General features: G+C 36.8%; 3 protein-coding genes across 3 annotated transcripts; 1 reads left to right on the forward strand and 2 right to left on the reverse strand.

Moving 5' to 3' along the window:
* Positions 1–228: 228 nt before the first annotated feature.
* On the reverse strand, positions 229–919 carry HO173_011771 (uncharacterized protein; the record flags this gene model as incomplete). Its single annotated transcript, XM_037313649.1, has 2 exons — positions 229–491; positions 568–919. The coding sequence occupies 2 exons, from the start codon at positions 917–919 to the stop codon at positions 229–231; spliced, it is 615 nt and encodes a 204-aa protein (XP_037159415.1).
* Positions 920–1222: 303 nt separating this feature from the next.
* Positions 1223–2879, forward strand: HO173_011772 (uncharacterized protein; the record flags this gene model as incomplete). The annotated part of the gene is made up of 6 exons (XM_037313650.1): positions 1223–1264; positions 1345–1487; positions 1555–1758; positions 1819–2556; positions 2676–2758; positions 2806–2879. The coding sequence occupies 6 exons, from the start codon at positions 1223–1225 to the stop codon at positions 2877–2879; spliced, it is 1284 nt and encodes a 427-aa protein (XP_037159416.1).
* Positions 2880–2986: 107 nt separating this feature from the next.
* Positions 2987–4258, reverse strand: HO173_011773 (uncharacterized protein; the record flags this gene model as incomplete). The annotated part of the gene is made up of 3 exons (XM_037313651.1): positions 2987–3647; positions 3712–3732; positions 4218–4258. 3 exons carry the CDS (start codon positions 4256–4258, stop codon positions 2987–2989), a joined length of 723 nt encoding a protein of 240 aa, XP_037159417.1.
* Between the last annotated feature and the right edge of the window lie 15047 nt (positions 4259–19305).

The following is a 19305-nucleotide window of genomic DNA, read 5'->3' on the forward strand; positions in this document are numbered from 1 at the left end:
TTTATATAGACTTAACTACGAAAAGAAGAAGAAAAATAATATAGCTCTAAAAGAGACGAAATCGAATGAAGAGCCGTTGACAGGTGCAAAACAGGTGGCTATATAGCTCGTACTGGACACCTGTCCCCAACCCCTTGCCGGGGTACCAACAGGGGTACCAACAAGGGTACCAACAACACGAACGGCTGATCAAACAGCCACCAACGCTATGGCCTCATAATGGACCCACTAACCGTGGGTCTGCGGCTCGCTCAAGCCTAGAAGCCAACAGGTGACCGCCGTCGCGGATACTTTGACGAGAATGACATGATCAAGACCAAGGGCGTTAAAGGAATTAAGGATTTGAAATATCCCTTGGATCTCATAGGCTTTGATGAGAGCGGTGAGAAGGGTTGATACTGTGAGGGGCGGAGCCATGGGATTACTGCCGCGGACTTTGGGGGAGGTACGATTGAGCCAGTCGCTGACGGCGAGAATGGCACCGAGGTTGTCTCCATTATCAATATCAATTCACGTTCGAGCCATTGAATACGCTGGGGTGTTCTCTACCACGGGGAGACAACTTACCCGACGGATGTCCCCATTCAGCGCCATAAAACCCATCACTATGGTCAAGATAGCGAATCAGTATAGCCATATCGAAGGCTCCTTTGACGGGATCTAATTGATACGAGGTACCAGGCAACCTGAAGCCATTGGGAACTACTGTGCCCGGAACAACGGGGCCTAGCATGCGCACACATTCAGGACTTGTCGTCAGGGTCTCGATGGCGCAGCCAAGGGCGTCCAGAAGCGCCGTGCGAGCGTGGAGCCATGCTTTGGGACTCGATGGCTTGTGGTGATAGACGTAGGTGGTGATGTCGATAATGATTTGATCGTAAGCTTGGCGGGTATTGTCGTTTGGCGTCCTCGTTGCCATTGCTATAAGTATCAATCAGGTAAACAAGTGCTCTGAAGTTTCAGGCTTCTCTGCGCTATCGCTTTCAAATTCGTTACCTGACCCGTCTGCACAACTACACAATTATCACGGAGACGCCGAAGGTAAGTGGCTGCGAAGCTGTAACTAAAGGTTACCGCTAATGCGCGTGCCCCTCATGGCCCCATTGATGGATGCATGACAAATTATCGCGCTACGATCTTACCGTTCGCTACTCCGAACAAGGCCACCGATTCTGATGCCACGGCATAGAAAATTCAAGTTAATTTCAGAAATTACGTGCAGATGAGGTACCTGACATCGACAGCCACAATCGGCGAGCAACACGTACGACGCGATGTTCAATTGAATCCAACACTATGACCCAGAAGGCTTCGCTCAGTATTACTGACAACCGTACAAGAAAGACTTACGAGATCCCAATATCCCACAACGCAATTCACGCACCCCATTTCAAGCAAATAACAGCGCCTGATGCCGATACCGGTCTGCTCATCTCTGACCCAGGACTTCGAAACACCGCCGTCGTCGAGTCAGAAGTTGCATACCTGTATGAACAACTTGACAAGCACCAGCAAGCTTCCCAGCCCGGGCTGACACCCACGCGTTGAATCTAGGAATGGCAGCACTGGAACCCTGCATTACAGAAGCTACTCCGTCGGCGAACTCTACCACAAAGACCTACAATATGAGGATGTCCTCCACTTTCTCACCTGGGGCTATCTGCCGTCCCAAACGCAGAAAGCCCAGCTGCGAACAGAGCTTGCAGCCGCACTGTCGACGCCCGCAGACACAATCTTCAGCGTCATCCACGCCTTCCCGTGAGCACGCCCTTGCACCGTACCCAGCTCAAGCGTCCAACTTACGCTCCTCAATACCAGCACCACCGCCCCCCCAATGACCATGATCCTCGCCGGCCTATCGGCCCACCTCTCCTCCCGCCCCACTACAATTCCCGCCTTCATAGGCGCCAACCTCTACGAATACGCCAACCCCCCTTTAACAATCGAAGCCCAAATCACCCCCACCCTCTCCGCCCTCGCCCTCGTCGTCGCAGTAACCTACTGCCACCGCACCTCCACGCCCTTCACGCCGCCTCTCCCCACTCTCCCTTTCGCCGCCAACGTCTTCCGCATGCTCGGCCGCCCCCTCTCGACACACGAGCATACCGCCATCGAGAAACTTTGGCTGCTATACGCCGATCACGGCCTCGCCAACGCCACAGCCGCCTTCCTGCACACGGCCTCCACGCGCGCCGACCCCGTCAGCTGCCTCATCGCCGCCCTGAGCGCCGGCTACGGGCCCCTGCATGGCGGCGCCATCGACATGGTCTACCACATGCTGGCGCGCGTGGGCTCAACAGCACAGGTGCCGGCACTGATCGCGGAGGTGAAGAGCGGGAGGGGGAAGCTCTATGGGTTCGGCCATCGCGTGTACGAGACTGTGGATCCGCGCGCAGGCTTTGTGAAGGAGATCTTGGGCGGGTTTGAGCGCAGCAAGTTCGAGATTGTGGAGGTCGCGGAGGAGATTGAGCGATGCGTGAGCGAGGATGAGTGGTTCCGGAGCAGGAACATCAGGATGAATGTTGATCTTTTTGGGTGCTTTGTCTATACTGCGCTGTACGTTGCACTCCATCTCTTCCACCCTTTCCTCCGTTGGAAGCGCCTACAGTGGATCGAGTGCATTGGGGTATCGTTACTTGGCGTTAGCATTGGAGGGACTCATGGATTTGTGTTAGTGGTTTGCCGCCCGAGATCATCTTCCCGTTGACGGCGATTGCGAGGGCGCAGGGGTACATGGCCCGGTGGAGGGAATTCAATAGTAAGTCGATCAACCCCTTTAAATACAGACTGAATCATGACCTGCAGTGAACTCGCCGCCTATATGGCGGCCGCAGCAGATCTACACTGGTCCAGTAGCTACGCGTAGCTCTAAGCTCTAGATCAACGCCGCTTCCATTAACATACCATAATATTCCATTGAAAGCAAAGAGTGAGCCTAGCATCTGACCTTCCTCCCATGCCCACACTATACTCCTCTCCGGCCTGCTCACATCCAAGCCGCAACGCCGGCCAACGCCAAGGGCGCCCATGCAAAACAGCCCACAGACCAAACACTCACACAACCTTCGGCACTTATCAAGGCGGCCGAACTGGTCGCCGCCACCGTCTTCCCCGTCGCCGTACTGCTCCCCTCACTCGTACTGTGCCCCGACGACGATGTCGTACTACTCGCTCCCCCACTCGTAGTCGTATGCCCCGCCGTCATCGTAGCACTAGCAGTAGTGTTCTGCACATCAAAATATCCCGCCGCGAGCGGCTGTCCCAACCCCGCGGCCGCCACCAAGCCCGTCAGATTGAACGGATACCGATTCGTCGGATCCGACGCATTGAGCGGCAAGTAGCGGAGAAAGGCGCCGGGGACCGCGAAGCCCTCTGGCTGCTTCCACAGCGTGAGGGTGTACGAGTGCGCGTCGCCCGGCGTGGGTGCGGGGACGAGATAGGGCGCGAGCGGCTGGGCGGCGGTCGTGAGGGGGTAGAAGGCCGTGCCGTTGCGCGTCGTGGGGGCGTCGGGGGAGGTCAGGCCCGGGAGCAGGTAGTGCAGGACTTCGAAGACGTCGGTCGCGGTGCCGGCGCCGGGGTCGACCATGACGGCCAGGTAGGTGCCGGGGAGGGCGGCGGTGGTGCCGAGGGTTGGGGGTGGGCGACGGCTGGGGCCCGTCAGCGGTAGGGAGGAATGGGGGGTTGAGGGCAGAGGAGAGGACGGAGACGTACCGGCTTCGGGCAACAGTTCCCCTTGGGGAGAAACGATTGTGGTGTTAAATTGCAAAATTAGCGGGTTCGTGGTGCGGAAGGCGAAGTTGGAGGGCGTTTGGGCGAGGGAGGGTTGGAGGAGGGTGATGAGGAGGAGGGAGAGGGTGACGAATGGGTTAAGTTGCATGATTGATCACTGGGTGAATTGGAGGCGTGATGTGCGCCTGTGATGGGCGAAGGATTGATTGTTTCGAAGAGATAAATGATGAGTGTTCAAGGTACCATGGATGGGTAGCGACAGTGTTCTCTCAGTCCCGTTCTTAGAACGACACTGAGAACCTGGTTGAGTGTGAAGGGGGGGTTGGGGGCCGGTCAATTCAAAGACCCATGATTGCTGTGTTATCAGAGAGAAGGATTTTGTCAGAGAGAGGAGCGATTGATGCTGGGCCACAGATAGATGATGACGCCAAGATGCAGCCAGACTCCAGATGTGATGTTGCAGGCTGAAACTGTCGTGTTGATCTCACTTCCTAAAGCAGTCTAGCACACAAAAACCGAGCCAGTGCATGAGAACCAAGGATGAGGCGAGCACTCTTTCTTTGGCCTTCGCCCACGCTATTTTAAGGCGACTTCGCCTTACGATGAGATGCCAACCCTCTCGGCTAGCGCAAATCGCGAATCGCATGTCGCGAATTAGAATGCATCTAGATTGACTTGAGATCCAAGTATCTACGAACAGAGATACCTAAGATTATCTTAAGAGAGCTGAGTCCATGTTTGCGGAGTCACAAGTCAGGTTATATGGTAGCCGAGCACGTGAAGAAGTTCGATGCCGAGCCCATCTGGAACAGTACGAGTATGGCTGCCAACTCAAGGTGAGGAGAATAGTGTGCCTCTTCAACCACCGTCACTGCTCATCATGGGCTCTGTGAGCAGCTCTCCTCTCACTTCGTAGATTCCAGCGAGCTCTGCAGTACCTGGAATCCGTGAAAATTTGCTCAGGCGTTGCCCCTCGAATTTGAGTTTCCCGCCTTTATGCTTGCAGCAAATGTCGCGACCTCACGCTATATCGAATGGGGTGTCTTTGTGCACCTCTTCTATTTCAACTTCGAAATCTCTGTATGCGATGGTGAGCTTCAAAGGAAAGGGCGGCGTGCGGGATATCGACACTGTTTCTCCTCCTCCCGAGCACCCTCTCTCGGGAGCCTGGAAAAGGAAGCTGGTTCACCACCTGTATGAGGGAAACACCCACTGAAGGGGCAGTGTCCCTGCGTCTGGATGAGGCTTTACCGTGGAACATCGGATTTGACTTGTGTTCTGTGGCCACCGAATACTGTCTGGAATAAAATTTGTTTTTGAATTACAGCTTTGAAAGCAAGAGAAGATCTTACTCCTGGAGCAGCTCACCAAACCACTTTGGCTATTCGACTCTCGAGCAATTGTGCAATCTCTAGGTTGTTCAGCTCCATGAACATCATATACCCATTTCCCCGAATCCCACGATCGGTCAGTCGAAGCCACTCGACGCTGACGCCCGCATGTTTAGGGAAATTGCCGGACCAATACGGTCGAGCAATGCGCTATCAGCCACTTCTAAACCACTTTGTTCGATGTCCTTGTCTTCTAAGGATTGTACTGTGATGGCGTAGCAGGCATCGAAAATTGGATCACCTGCTCGGCCGGAAATGAGCCACTGCGTATGGAATTGAGTTTGAGGCCAGAGTTTGGATTCAGCCGTGGAGGTCCGGGGAGAAAGAGAGGTTTTGGGAAGTTAAGTGCTTCCTGTCCATGTATTCTTGGGGATGCTTGTTCTCATTCGAAGACCCAGCTCGGATCACAGCTTTCAATGTATTTTTAACGAAGTTGACTGGCACGGTGCCGAGAGGGTTGGAGGAAGGCTGCCACGCTGAACGACGACGGGTGGGCAGATCGAAAAGATAGCCTACGTAGCTGTGATCAATCAAGTAGGAAGCCCGCTCTCTGCGGCCGTCAGGGACATTGAGCCAATTTTAGTCGTCAATCAGCGTGAAAACCAGAGGTGCTGGTTAGCAAATGGTAAATCTGGTATGAAATGTATTGTCACTGGTGAAGGGAAGATAAGGATACCATCCCGGAAAGCACACGTTTGCAAAGAGACTTGAGACCCGATGCGAAACGAACCGATGCAGTTTGTCCACCGCCATGAATAAACCCCAATGGCAACACGTGCCTAACATTTCGAAGAGGAGCAACCGCTCGACATACATCTGCCTTTGCATCACGCGCTTTCCATGGGGCTTTCCGAGACGGTTCTTGTCGTCCACAAAATTGCCGCCCACGTAAAATAGAGACTGATGGCAAGCAGACTCCGAAGCTTCCATGTTGCACACAGTGGTGGAGGAGGAGGAGGAGGAGGAGAATGGGGAAGGGTATTCAGGTTCTCTTGGAAGAAATCACTGCTTTGAAGGAATGAAACTCGTATAAGAATACAAGGAGAGTAAATGTCCTTGGTCATAAAAAGAAAGAATACAGAAGAAGAAGAGACCCCCCTAGGCCCGACGTTCTGCGGAGTAGTAAACCGTGCGTAAGATCTACAAGTCCTTGTCGCCTTGGCCCGAAGGAGCGGGCAGGGTGCTCATGAGCCAATGCAATAGGAAGCTGTAGCGCAACTGGTGTCTTACCATACTCCGTACCCGACATCAATGCATTTTTCGTCTGGCTGCCTTGTGCATCACGGTACACGACATCTCAACCATCGATATCCAAGCAGCCCCGCGGGGTGGGACGACACTGTCCCGAACGACCCGCCCGAAACCCGCAGTGGATGAAGGCATTACAGGCCAGCCCCGGATGGGTTCATCAAACGCAAACAGATAAAAAACACGACCTTCGTCCAATTGTCTGGCGTAAGACAGAGGCGAGTGGGTTGCATTTGCCGCCAATTGCGCAGTTCAAACCAAAGACGAAAATCGCAACGCTTTCCCATCCCGGCGGCTTTGCGCTACATGGGGCATCATCATCAGCGTTGCCGGGGTTTTGGCGGAGATGCCGGAACGGCGCACGACCAGATACAGAATTGAGTGAGGCGTACTTACGTACGTTCGGTTTTGCGCTCGCGCCAGAACGGTGATCAGGATGTAGGAAGCACTCGGGCGGTAGTCTTGTCACGAAGCATTCCTCCAGCATTGCCGTTACGATGGTACGAAGCCATCAGAGTGTCAAATAGTGCCGATACATTAGGTAGCAGGGCAGAGCGATGCAAAAGGGAAGCGGTTGGGGGTACACCCGTAGAAGCATGGGCGAATTACTAATTCATACCCCGAAAGTATGGATCCTTACCGAATCATACCCCTAATTACTAAATCATACCCCTATACCAAATTTCACCCAAATATGGGGTATGATTCGGTAATTTGCCATTGCTTGGAGTATGATTTGGTAAGGATTCGTACTTGCTACAGTGGTCTACTTGAGTGGCCTACTTGTAGATACAGCTAGGTGCCTATTAGAAATTATTCCTTTAGGGCCCTACGGAGGCCTAAATAGGGGTGTCTGCAGCATAAAGATAACCTGGGTATTTAAGAGGGCTCCGGAAGCGTCTTCGGTGGAGTGAACTGTTAGCAGCGGCCTTTACGGGGGGCCCTGCGAAGGCCCTGCGAAGGCCCTGCGGGGGCAAATATTTAGGTCCAAATAGGGGTGTTTTGGCTGTTAAGCGTAGACACCCCCGGGACCAGCCTTTTTAGCTGAGTCGCTAATAATAGTGTCTACAACAGTACGCTTTACAGCCAGAACACCCCTATTTGGACCTAAATATTTGGCCCCATAGGGCTTTCGCAGGGCCCCCGTGGGGGTCGCTGCTAATATGAATCCCGTAAACCTTAAAGCGCAGGGTGTGATTTGGCCTTCGAGCAGTCGAAATTGCCCCCACTCGACTTTCAGACTGATAGAATTCTCATCAAATACGGTTGGAGAAAATCCCTTACTTCTATGGTTAGACAGGCTAGATCGCGGATTATCTCCTTCGTAGTTTGAGGCTACTTTGATAATTTATTAAATCATACCCCAAGCAATGGCAAATTACCGAATCATACCCCATATTTGGGTGTGATTTGGTGTAGGGGTATGATTCAGTAATTAGGGGTATGATTCGGTAAGGATTCGTACTTTCGGGGTATGATTCGGTAATTTGCCCGTAGAAGCATCTTTAGATATCATACTGACAAACATGCCGCATTAGTAGCATTGGTTGTTGACATGTCAGCAGAAGTTATCCTCTAGCGTCCGATCACCACATCCACCTGAAATGGACACACGTACTCGCCCAGAAACACAGTAGGCGTAGGCCTGCTCCCATCATCACAGGTGCACTTATGTGTAATACTAGGATCTCTGCCGCCTTCCAGGATCTCATCCCTATGTGTGAGTGACCAGTCAGCCTGATAGAACATGGGTATGAGAATTATTTGGGGAGCAGTTCGGGTGGCAATGAGGAGAAAAGACATACTCCTCGGGGGCGTCAAAAGTCACCGTTTTCCGAGGTTTACCTAGCCACTCTGGCATCCCACCAAAATAGTAATATAAACATTTCTAAATAATCAATAATAAATCATAATAAACCCTCTTATATATCTATACGAAAGTCTTATCGTTAGAAGACTACTACGCGTAAAAAGATCAAATTCTATAAAGCTTATAATACTCGAGAATTCGAAATTACGCTTAAAGATCTTTATATTTAAAAGAATATTTTATTTAATATAGATAGAGATTAGATATAACTTTAAGAGATTTAAAGCTTTTCTAATACTAGAAGATATAATAAATAATATTTTAAATATTTCTTTAAAGTTAATTAAGCTATCTATAATATTCTATAAAATATAAATAATTTTATATAAGATTAATCGATAAAATATTAAATTAAATATTATAAAATTCTTATTTACTCTCGAATTATTAAGTGTAATTATTATAAATTTATTAATAATACTTAATTATATAAATAATATTTAATTAAAAAAGTATTCGAGCTAAATATAAAAAAGAGATTAAAATATATAAATATATATATAAAGATAATACTATTAAGAATTTTTAATAATTCATTATTTAAATAAATGAAAAGTATTAAGACGTTAAATTTATATAATAGAACTATATATTTTAAAATGCTAATACTATTAAAAATTCTAAAAATATATAAATAATACTTTTAAAAGAAGATATCTCGATTTATATTTTTATAGATATCTCTTAGAATTATAAAGATAAATTACGTTTCTATTATAATAAGCTTAATTAACCTCGAGTTATAATTAATAAACTTTTAAAGCTATATTAATATTCTTAAAATAGAAATAAAAAGAAGTATTAAAAGCGTATATATTAATAAAAAGCTATTATTTCTTATAATTCTATTATATAATTATTCGAAAATAATATAATAATAAAATACTATATTAAGTATTAGCTTTCGAATTATTATAACTTAATTAATTAGTTTTAAATTAAATTAGTATATATAATAGAATAAGGTAGGGCTAAGCTTGAAAATCTTGAATTTGTATGTGCAGCCAATCATCAATTCGGGTTCGCTACGCTTTTTGGCTAGACCGGCTGAGTCATCGCGGGTAAATAAATTAGCGTCCGCAACCATCAAAATCTCGCCCTCCTCCGCTCAAAAAAATAGGTGTACATTATTGACACATAGAATTACTTTTTTGTTTTCTATTAAAATTTTGTGATTTTTTTTTAAAAATTTTGAAACGCTGTTTGTGCTTTTCGAATTTTTAAGAATTTTGAAATTTAGTCTTATAATTATTAAAGCGCAAGGAATTCAAATATCGCTTACCAAAGTTCGCTCATCAAAGATCGCTCACCTACTTACTCGATAGCCCTAATTAAAAAAATGATTATAAATTTAATTCATAGGCCTTTACTCGTATAAGTATAATACTCTATAAAAGAATAATAATTTAAATTATAAAAAGAAATAGAGTAAAGAGAATAAAGAAGTTAATATATAAAATATAACTACGCAATTAAAAATCGATAATTAAATTAAGATTCTTAAATATTCGATTTAATTATCTAATTTTAATTTAATTAAAACTATCTAAAATCTTTTTAACGAATAAATATATTAAAGAAAATAAAATAATTAATATAAACTTCGTATAATAATCTTAAAGAAATAAAAGTAAATTATATTAGAGGAAATTTAAGCTAGAATAGCTAAAATACTTTAACGATATTATATACTATATATAGATAATTATATTAAGCTAATTAAGTTAAAGCTATAATAGAATTATATATAAATAACTTTATATTTAATGAAATATCAGAGTAACTAAGTAAATCTCGGAAAACGATAACTTTTAACGTTCTCGAGCTTATACTATTTAGAAGTAATTTCTTTAATAGAGCGAGAATACTAATAGATTAACCGATATTCGGCTAAGTAAAAGAATTTATTAGTATCCTCGCTCTATTAAAGAACTTACTTCTAAATAGCACGAGTATAGTTACGTATATTATAGAAGAGGCGCTATAATAATAGAAGAGAGCGGAGATAAGGCGTCTAATAGTTCGAACTACTAGTTCTAAGAATCGAACTAGTCTAAATTAAAGCTATATAAATAGTTTATAGTTTATTTAAAGTTTAAACTAGTCTAGATAATTTAAACTAGTCTTAAACTATTAATCTACTTATATAAAGACTTAATCTTATTATTAAAGACTATAGACTCTATAATAATATTAAATAGATTAATAGTAATAGTAGAGACCTTCGATAGCTCGAAATCGCTATCATTATATAGAGGTCTATATCGAAAGTCCTATACCCGTTAAAACTCTTACGCTTAAACTTCGAATAACGCTTTATCTAAAGGATTATCTAGATAATATATTTAAGATTCTTCGAAATCGTATCTAACTCTAGCTAGATTTCGAGATTTACTATCTCTATTAAGATTAAAAGAAATATCTTAAATCTCATTATACGCTATAAGAAGATATTTTTAGACTTTCTCTCTATAAGATCGCTTTTCGAAAGTAGAATTAAGGCTATATTAATATAGATATAGAACTTTCGATATAGATCTTTATTAGTATATTAATACGAGTAGAGATCTATAAATTAAATTTATTATTAGAGTTACTATATAAGAAGTATATATATACTTTTAAAAAGAAGTTTTACGAAGAAGCGAAAGATATTTCTTAATATAGTTCTAATTAATTAATTACTTAAGTTAAAGCTATAAACGAAATTAAAGAAAGAAAGCGATATACTAAGTTACGCTAGTAAGATAAGTTACGCTATATTAGAAATATAATAATTACTCTTTCTCGTAAAAAGCTATATTATTCTTAAGCTTTTTCTTCTCTTATAAAGATTTAACGTAAAGATATATAAGATAGAAAAGAAGGTATACGAGTTTTACTTCTTATGAAAATAGATATATCGAATCTAAGATAGATACTAGAAAGTAATAAAAGGGAAAGCGTAAAAGTATTCGACGTAAAGATATTTTAATAAGATTCGCGTTTCTTATCTTTAAAGATTTAGATATAAAGATATATAATCTAAGCTAAGTTTATTAGAATCGATATAGATGTAATATTAATATAGATATTTTAAATAAGATAACTAAGATATCGAATTATATAGATAGAAGAGAGATATTAAGTAGTAGATAAATGCCTCTACTAAGATACGCTAGGCCCGAATGAGTGAGAGGGCTAAGTGATATATTAAGGATATAGAATACGCTCGTAATATTATTCTTCTTCTTTATAAAATTATATCTCATAATTAATAAGTAGAAAGGTAGAAAAATGAATATACATATACGCTTGACGCCTGAAAAATGGTAAAAGCAGTAAAGAAATAATCGTATCCGGGATTTACATCATCGCACCTTTCTCTATAAGACGTATTGAAAACGATAATAGCTCTTTATACTTACGCTCTAGCGATATCGCTAGCCGAGATATAGACGTATATAGAGAGCTTAATCGAGAGGAAATCGATATAATATAGTAAAAATTGTATTTATAGGCGTAGAGGTAAATAGTAATAATTTTCGAATCTATATCTAAGTGAATAAAAGGTTTATGAAATAGCGCGATGTAATTAATCGAGGGCTTTCGAATCCCAAACCGAATCGAACCGAGCCGTAGACGCTAAGAACTCTAATTCGATATTAACGAGTTTCTTTATAGGATATCATATAATCGATATTAATAGAGGCTATCGACGGCGACGATAAGGTTTATAGATAACGTATTATAGCTTTAAAAGATACTTAGATATCTATTAATAAGAGAACCGTGCGCGGAAGGCCCTATATAATGTAATTAATAATCGATATAGGCCTAAGAGATCGATTCTCGACTTCTAAAAAAATGAGGCTATTATAAAGACATCGAACGATTTCAATTCGACTAAAAACGGGGTATTCGAGGTAGTTTCGATATTTTATAAGTTAACCTTTATAGATAAGACTCTTTAAAATATCGTTTATAAAAGTCGTCTATTAGATCTTAGCAATTTTCGAATTTACCGCCGTTCGTATTATATTAGATAAGATTATTATCGAAACCTTTTTACTTAACTTTATATTTAAAATAATTATAAATTAACTTAAATATAAGTATTTCTTTAATAACTCATTTAATTCGATCGTTAATAGTTATATACTTCGACGATAAGTTTATCTATTCTAGTAAGAAGTTATTCGTAGCGAGACTTAATAAATTAAGATAAAAGACGTTATAGATTCTTATGCTTAATAAAAATTTTAGACGATATAAAGTTTTTATAAGGCCTATAATCTTAAATAAATCGAGTCTCTTATAGTCTAATTTGCGGGAAGGGCGATCGAAGATAATATTCTTACTACTTAGAAAGATCTTATCGCCTATCTAAAAGGTAACCTTTTATCGATACTTATTAGCTTATATAATCATAGCCTTTTAAGCACGATTCATATTACTTCTAATATACTTAAGAATCTATTTTATATAATTCGTAATATCCTCTACTTAAATAGTATCGAGACGCTTACGAGTAGTCTTATAGTTAATAATATCCGAGCTAAAACTTATTTGAGAGTGAAATTTCTTATTCGCGAGGAAAGGTGAAATATTAGTAGTTAATAAGATAATATTATTATCGATAAACTCGATAATAAATAACTATCTTATCTAGTCGTTTTATATATAATTATAATATATTCGAAGATAACGCTTTATATTCTAATTCGCTTATTCGATCTATTTATCGATTTTAAAATAAAAAGCTATTAATAGCTTAGCTATAATATTTAATCTTTTATAAAAAAACTTTTATATAATAGCTATAAATTAAGGGCCTCGATTCGATATTATTAAGGTCGATAGATTATATAGACGAAATACTTCTTTAAGTAGTAAGTTAACTATCTTCTTAACGATAGTATCTTCGTTAATATTAAAATAGACTATATAATAACGTTTCTTAATAAATCGATTAATCGCTATTTAAATAGCGTTATAGTCGTCGAATATAGATAAGCCTATAACGAAGTTAATCGATATATCTTATTATCGTTTCTATAAAATTAATAGAGACTAAAGTAAATTATATTTTCGATCTCGAAATACTTTAGCTCTCTAATAGATATAGTAATTCTAAATATAGGTGGCTACTATTATCCTTATTCCTCGCTAGTAATATTCCCTTTTAAGTAGTTTATAAATATATACTATCTCGAAATAGTCGTAGAATAATTAATTATATACCTCTTAAATAATATCGATATATATATTATCGAATATCCATAAACGATTCTTATAGTAAAGTATTCTATTCTATACGAAGCACTTATTAAGAATAATTTCTCGAAACTTATTCTTACCCTCGGCGATAGCGTTACGAATTTTCATATAATAGTCGTTTTTCTTATTAACGTTTATTATCTTATAATAGATAGAGTTATTAATTATATATATATTAATACTTTCGCTATCTAACTTTAATCGATTAGAAGTAAAGATTATTTAATACTATTAACGTAATCGTTTATTCTTGAAATTAATTAATTTATATTCAGCTATTTATATAAGTATATTCGCCTTAACGTTTTAAGACTTAGATCGATAAATAATCTTTATATTAAATTCGAATAGTATATTCAAATAGCGGGCCTAGCGACGGCTAAGGTCTCTTCTTTCGACGAAGTATATTAAGCTCTTATGATCCGTAAAGATCTTAATAGAAATATCGATATATTTTAGTTTAAGACGCTAGTATTTAAGATAGCGAATAATAGCTAATAACTTCTTATTATAAATCTAATAGTTATACTCTATTAAAGTTAGATTTTTACTATAGAAGGCTATCGGGTAAAATACTCTCTTATCGTTATATTAAAAAAGAATATCTCTATTAACGTAGTCGAAAGAGTTAGTCTCTAGAACGGCCTTCTTTATTCTATCGAAATAACGTAGAACTAAAGCTTTAATAACGACGACTTTAAGAAAGTGAAAGATCTCTTAATATACTAGGGATCAATTAAATATAGCCTCTTTTATGATGAGTTTTATTATAGATTTAACTATTTTAAAGAAATCTTTAATAAATCGCCGGTAAAAATTATAAAATTCGATAAAGGTTTATACCTCTTTAAGATTAATAGATATAGTCTACTCGATAATAATTTAGATTTTAATAAGATTTATTTATAACCCGTCTATAGATATTAGTAGACCTAGAAATTTAGTTTTCTAAACGTAGAATTCGTATTTAAGAATATTTACCTAAAGGCTAACGTCCCTTAATTTCTAGAGGATTTATCTAACGTATTAAATGTATTTCTTTTTTATCTTATTATAAATAAATATATTATCGAGATAGACCTAATAGAAGTCGTTTAAGTACTCGAATAGAATATTATTTATATACTATTAATATATAATTAAATCGTTAATTAGATCGAAGAGGAGAACTCGATACTTATATACTTTAAGAGAGATAATAAAAGTAGTAAAATCCTCGCTATCGGGGTATATACGTAGTTTATTAAACGCGGCTATAATATCTAATCGAGTAAGATATTTATATTTCTAAATTCTTATTAAAATCTCATCTATTAATGAAATTAAGTATCGATTCCTTTTAATAATAGCGTTTAGCTTTCGATAATCTATATAAAAACGTAATTCTCTATTCAACTTTTCCGCGAATAGGATAGGTGAGGCGAATAGTGTATAGCTTAGTATTATGAATCCCTTCTTCAGATATTTATCTAGATACTTCTTTATTTACTCTAATTTATATCCTAATATTAAATAGATTCTACTTTTCGAAAGTTTCGTTTTATCGAAGCTATCGTTAAATTTTAGCTTATAATTATAAGAACGATATAGGGAAAGTACGTTCGTCTTAGTTCTATTAAAAATATCGAGATAGTTATAATACTTCGTAGGTAGCCTATATTTCACCTTTTTAGAACTAATCTTATTAGTGCTATTAATCTAAATAGAGTAATAAAAACTATAATATTTTTTATATTTCTTTTCTAAGTTATAGAAATAGAATTTATTAATTAATATACGAAGACCGCGAGATATTTAAGTAATAAGAGATATATATAGTATTAGCGTATTATTATAGATCTTATTTATTATTAATATAAATAGTTTATTATCTTTTTTACGGGCTAGTTAATAGTAGACCGCTATATTAATCTCGACGATATTAATAAACTTAGACTCCTTACTATTCTTATCCTTATTTAATAAAAAGATATTTAAATTAATCTTATTATCGTAGGTGAATAGAGGAGAACTTTATCGTTTTAGTATAATAGATAAGAGAGTGAGTAATATAGATAATCGAAGCTCTGGAGTTAATAGAAAAGGGAGTTCGTTTATTATTAATATCTAATTATTATTATAATTATATCGATCGAGTAGAAAGAGTATCTTATTTCATAACATATTAAGAACTACCCCGTGTTTATTTATTTAAGATTTTTCGATTATTATATCGTATTTCAATAATATAATTAATATTAGATATATTCCTTCTTGATAATCTTTTACTATTATCGTAAAAAATAAATAATATATAATTAGTCGTTTTACGATCTAGTCGTTATAACCTCTTAGTAATTTAGATTATAATTGTTACGAGCGTATTCTTAACACACCTTAGTATTATAAGCGTATTCTTAATATACCCCTTAGCCCTATAACTAGCGAGCCTTAATAAAGATATTCTCTATTATATTATATCTTCTTTTCACCTATATAGTTCTAATACCTTAGTTATCTTATTTAATATATCTATATTAATATTATATCTATATCGATTCTAATACTATAACTAAGATTAACTTACTTATTTTATTTATATTAATAAATAAATTTAAAGAAACGCGCTAATAGAGGCTTTAATAAGAAATTAAGTTAAGTTATCGTATTTTTAAATAAGTCTATTAGATAGATAAATCGATTTTAAAGAGCTTAAAAGAGATAGCGAAATAACCTCGATAAATAGTAATTAAGAGATAAAGAAGATATTAGACTATTCGTATAGCTAGCGAATCGAAAGAAATAGCTAACACCATCTTATATTTCTATATTCAAAATATATATTAGTAGTATTACTTATAACTTTATATACTATAACGTCTAGAGTTTTAACGGGATTCTAATTAGATAAGAAACGGTCGAGTTATAGTTAATTTAGAATATTATTCTTTAAATCGAAACTTCTTATATATAACTTCTTTACGAGATAAGGAACTCTCTGGGCGGAGTAAGTGTACTTAAAAGGTTACTATTTAAAGCACTTATAGTCTTCTTAACGTTTTAAACGATTAAGAAATAAGTATATTAAGCCTTCGTAAAGAAATAACCTTACCTTAAGCTTTATAGTAAAATTTTTTATTCTTAATATCGAATAATTTCGACGCGTTTTTAAGAAACTTTACTGCTCTCTAGTATATCTAATATTCTTAATATTTATTCTTTTAAAGTATTTAAACTTCTCTTTACTTTATTTTAGCGAAGTCTAATATCGAAAGAATAAATTAAATTAAGACTTTACTAGAGTAAATTAAGTTTTAATAGGTATTAATTCTATTAGATAATATCCCTAACGAGATAGACTTAGTAGATATATCTTAGAATATCGCTAGTATTTAATAACTACAATATTAGATTAAGTATTAACTCGACGAATTTATAACTATATTAAATGAAATTCGTTAGAAGCGAGACGATTTCTCGAGAGGTTATTATTCGTATATCACGCCGCCGTAATAAAAAAGAATTTAATTATAAACGATTTATATTAGGCTTATAGAATAACCGAGAAGATAAATTAGCTAGCTCGAGATTTCTAAAAGAATATAACTTCTCTATAGCGGAAAGTTAATAATCTTAAGATATAATTAATAAAAGATTTACGGCTATTATTAATCGAGGAGAAACGTATACGTCTAGACGTTTAAAAGAGAAATTAGTTAAGGTCTTAGATTTACCTCTATTTATCGACGATAGCGACTCTATCTAGAATAATTAGTTCTTTAGAATAAAATAGAAATTTAAGACTAATAGCGATTATTATCTTATTGAGAACTTTAAGATAGTTTACGTAGTCTTATAACTCGATAATAAGGCTATATAATATACGATATATAGAAGACTTCGGAACTCTATTAATTTATATTAGTCTTTCACTAAGATTATAAACGAGTTAATCGATATTTACGAGAACTTAAATCGATATAGTAATATATTACGTAATATATAAACTTTATAGTAAGAGATTTAAATCTTTATCGACTTCTATTTAGACTTTATTCGATTAGATATTATTCTTAATTATAATAAAATTCTTATATTAGAGAATTATCTTTTTAAGAAATTAAGAAAGAAATTAAAGGAGGTATAATAGATTATAGAAGGTTTTACTACCTTAAAGACTGTAAAAGAATATCTTCGAAAGCTAAATAACTTATAATATACTAATTATAAGGATTTTAAGTTTATAAAGACTACTATTAAATTAACTATAATACAAATATCGACAATAATATCCGCGGTTAATATACGCCTTATATTTATTATCGAGTTTAATTTAAATATAACTACTACGCCTTTAAATATTATAATTAATTCGAAATCGAGGGAATTAATATACTATAACTGCGGTAAGAAAGACTACTATCAAAAGAACTATATAATAACTATCTAAATCGAGGCTAGTAAAAAGATCTTCGAGAAGATATAACTCCACGCGATGAAAATAGACGAAGAATTTGAAATTGATAACGTCGATATTACGAATAGCGATGATTCTTCTTCAAATTCGAGAAATAAATAGCCTCTTTTAAAGTTACGGTAAGAGGTACTTATAAAGTATATTTAATAGATATTCTTAATAACGCTCTAATACGTCGTTCTTTCCGTATATAAGTTACGCTATCTTTATAAGGAAGAATCTATTTACTTAAGAACTTTCTTATAGATAGTAAATATATCGATACTTATACAGTTATAAACGAGTTCTTAATCTCAGCGATATATAAAGTCTTATATTTGAAATTACTCTTACTATTATAATCTAAATTACTAAGAGGTTATAACGACTAGATCGTAAAGCGATTAATTATATACTACTTATTTTTAATAGTAATAGTAGAAGACTATCGAGAAGAAATATATCTTAATACTAATTACATTATTGAAATACGATATAATAGTCGAGAAATCTTAGATGAATAAATATAGGGTAGTTCTTAATATGTTACGGGATAAGATACTCTTTCTACTCGATCGATATAATTATAATAATAATTAAATATTAATAATAAACGATCTCCCCTTTCTATTAACTTCGAATCTTCGATTATCTATATTACTCTATCTCTTCACCTATTATACTAAAACGATAGAGCTCTCTCTTATCTACTTATAATAGCGAGATTAATTCGAATATCTTCTTATTAAATAAGAACGAGAATAGTAGAGAGTCTAAGTTTATTAATATTGCTAAGATTAATATAGCGGCTTACTATTAACTAGCCCGTGAAAAAGATAATAAGCTATTTATATTAATAATAAATAAGATCTATAATACGTCGCCTATATTATATATATCTTCTTCTATTTAAATATCTCGCGGAACTTATATATCGGTTAATAAATCGTATTTCTGCGATTTAGAAAAGAAATATAAGAGATATTATAGTTCTAACTATTTCATTTAGATTAATAGCACTAACGAGGTTAGTTCTAAGAAGGTAAAATATAAGCTATCTACGGAGTATTATAATTACCTCGATATTTTCGATAGAACTAAGACGAATATACTTTCCCTATATCGTTCTTATAACTATAAGCTGAAATTTAACGATAGCTTCGATAAAACGAAACTTTCGAAAAGTAGAATCTATTTAATATTAGAATATAAACTGAAATAGATTAAGAAGTATCTAAACGAATATTTAAAGAAGGGATTCATAATACTAAGCTATATATTATTCGCCTTATCTATTCTATTCGCGGAAAAGTCGAATAGAGAATTACGTTTTTGCGTAGACTATCGAAAGCTAAACGCTATTATTAAAAGAA

The sequence above is a fragment of the Letharia columbiana genome (assembly GCF_014066305.1).
Source record: "Letharia columbiana isolate WasteWater2 chromosome Unknown Sc0000067_s1, whole genome shotgun sequence".
In the NCBI taxonomy this organism is placed as follows: domain Eukaryota; kingdom Fungi; phylum Ascomycota; class Lecanoromycetes; order Lecanorales; family Parmeliaceae; genus Letharia; species Letharia columbiana.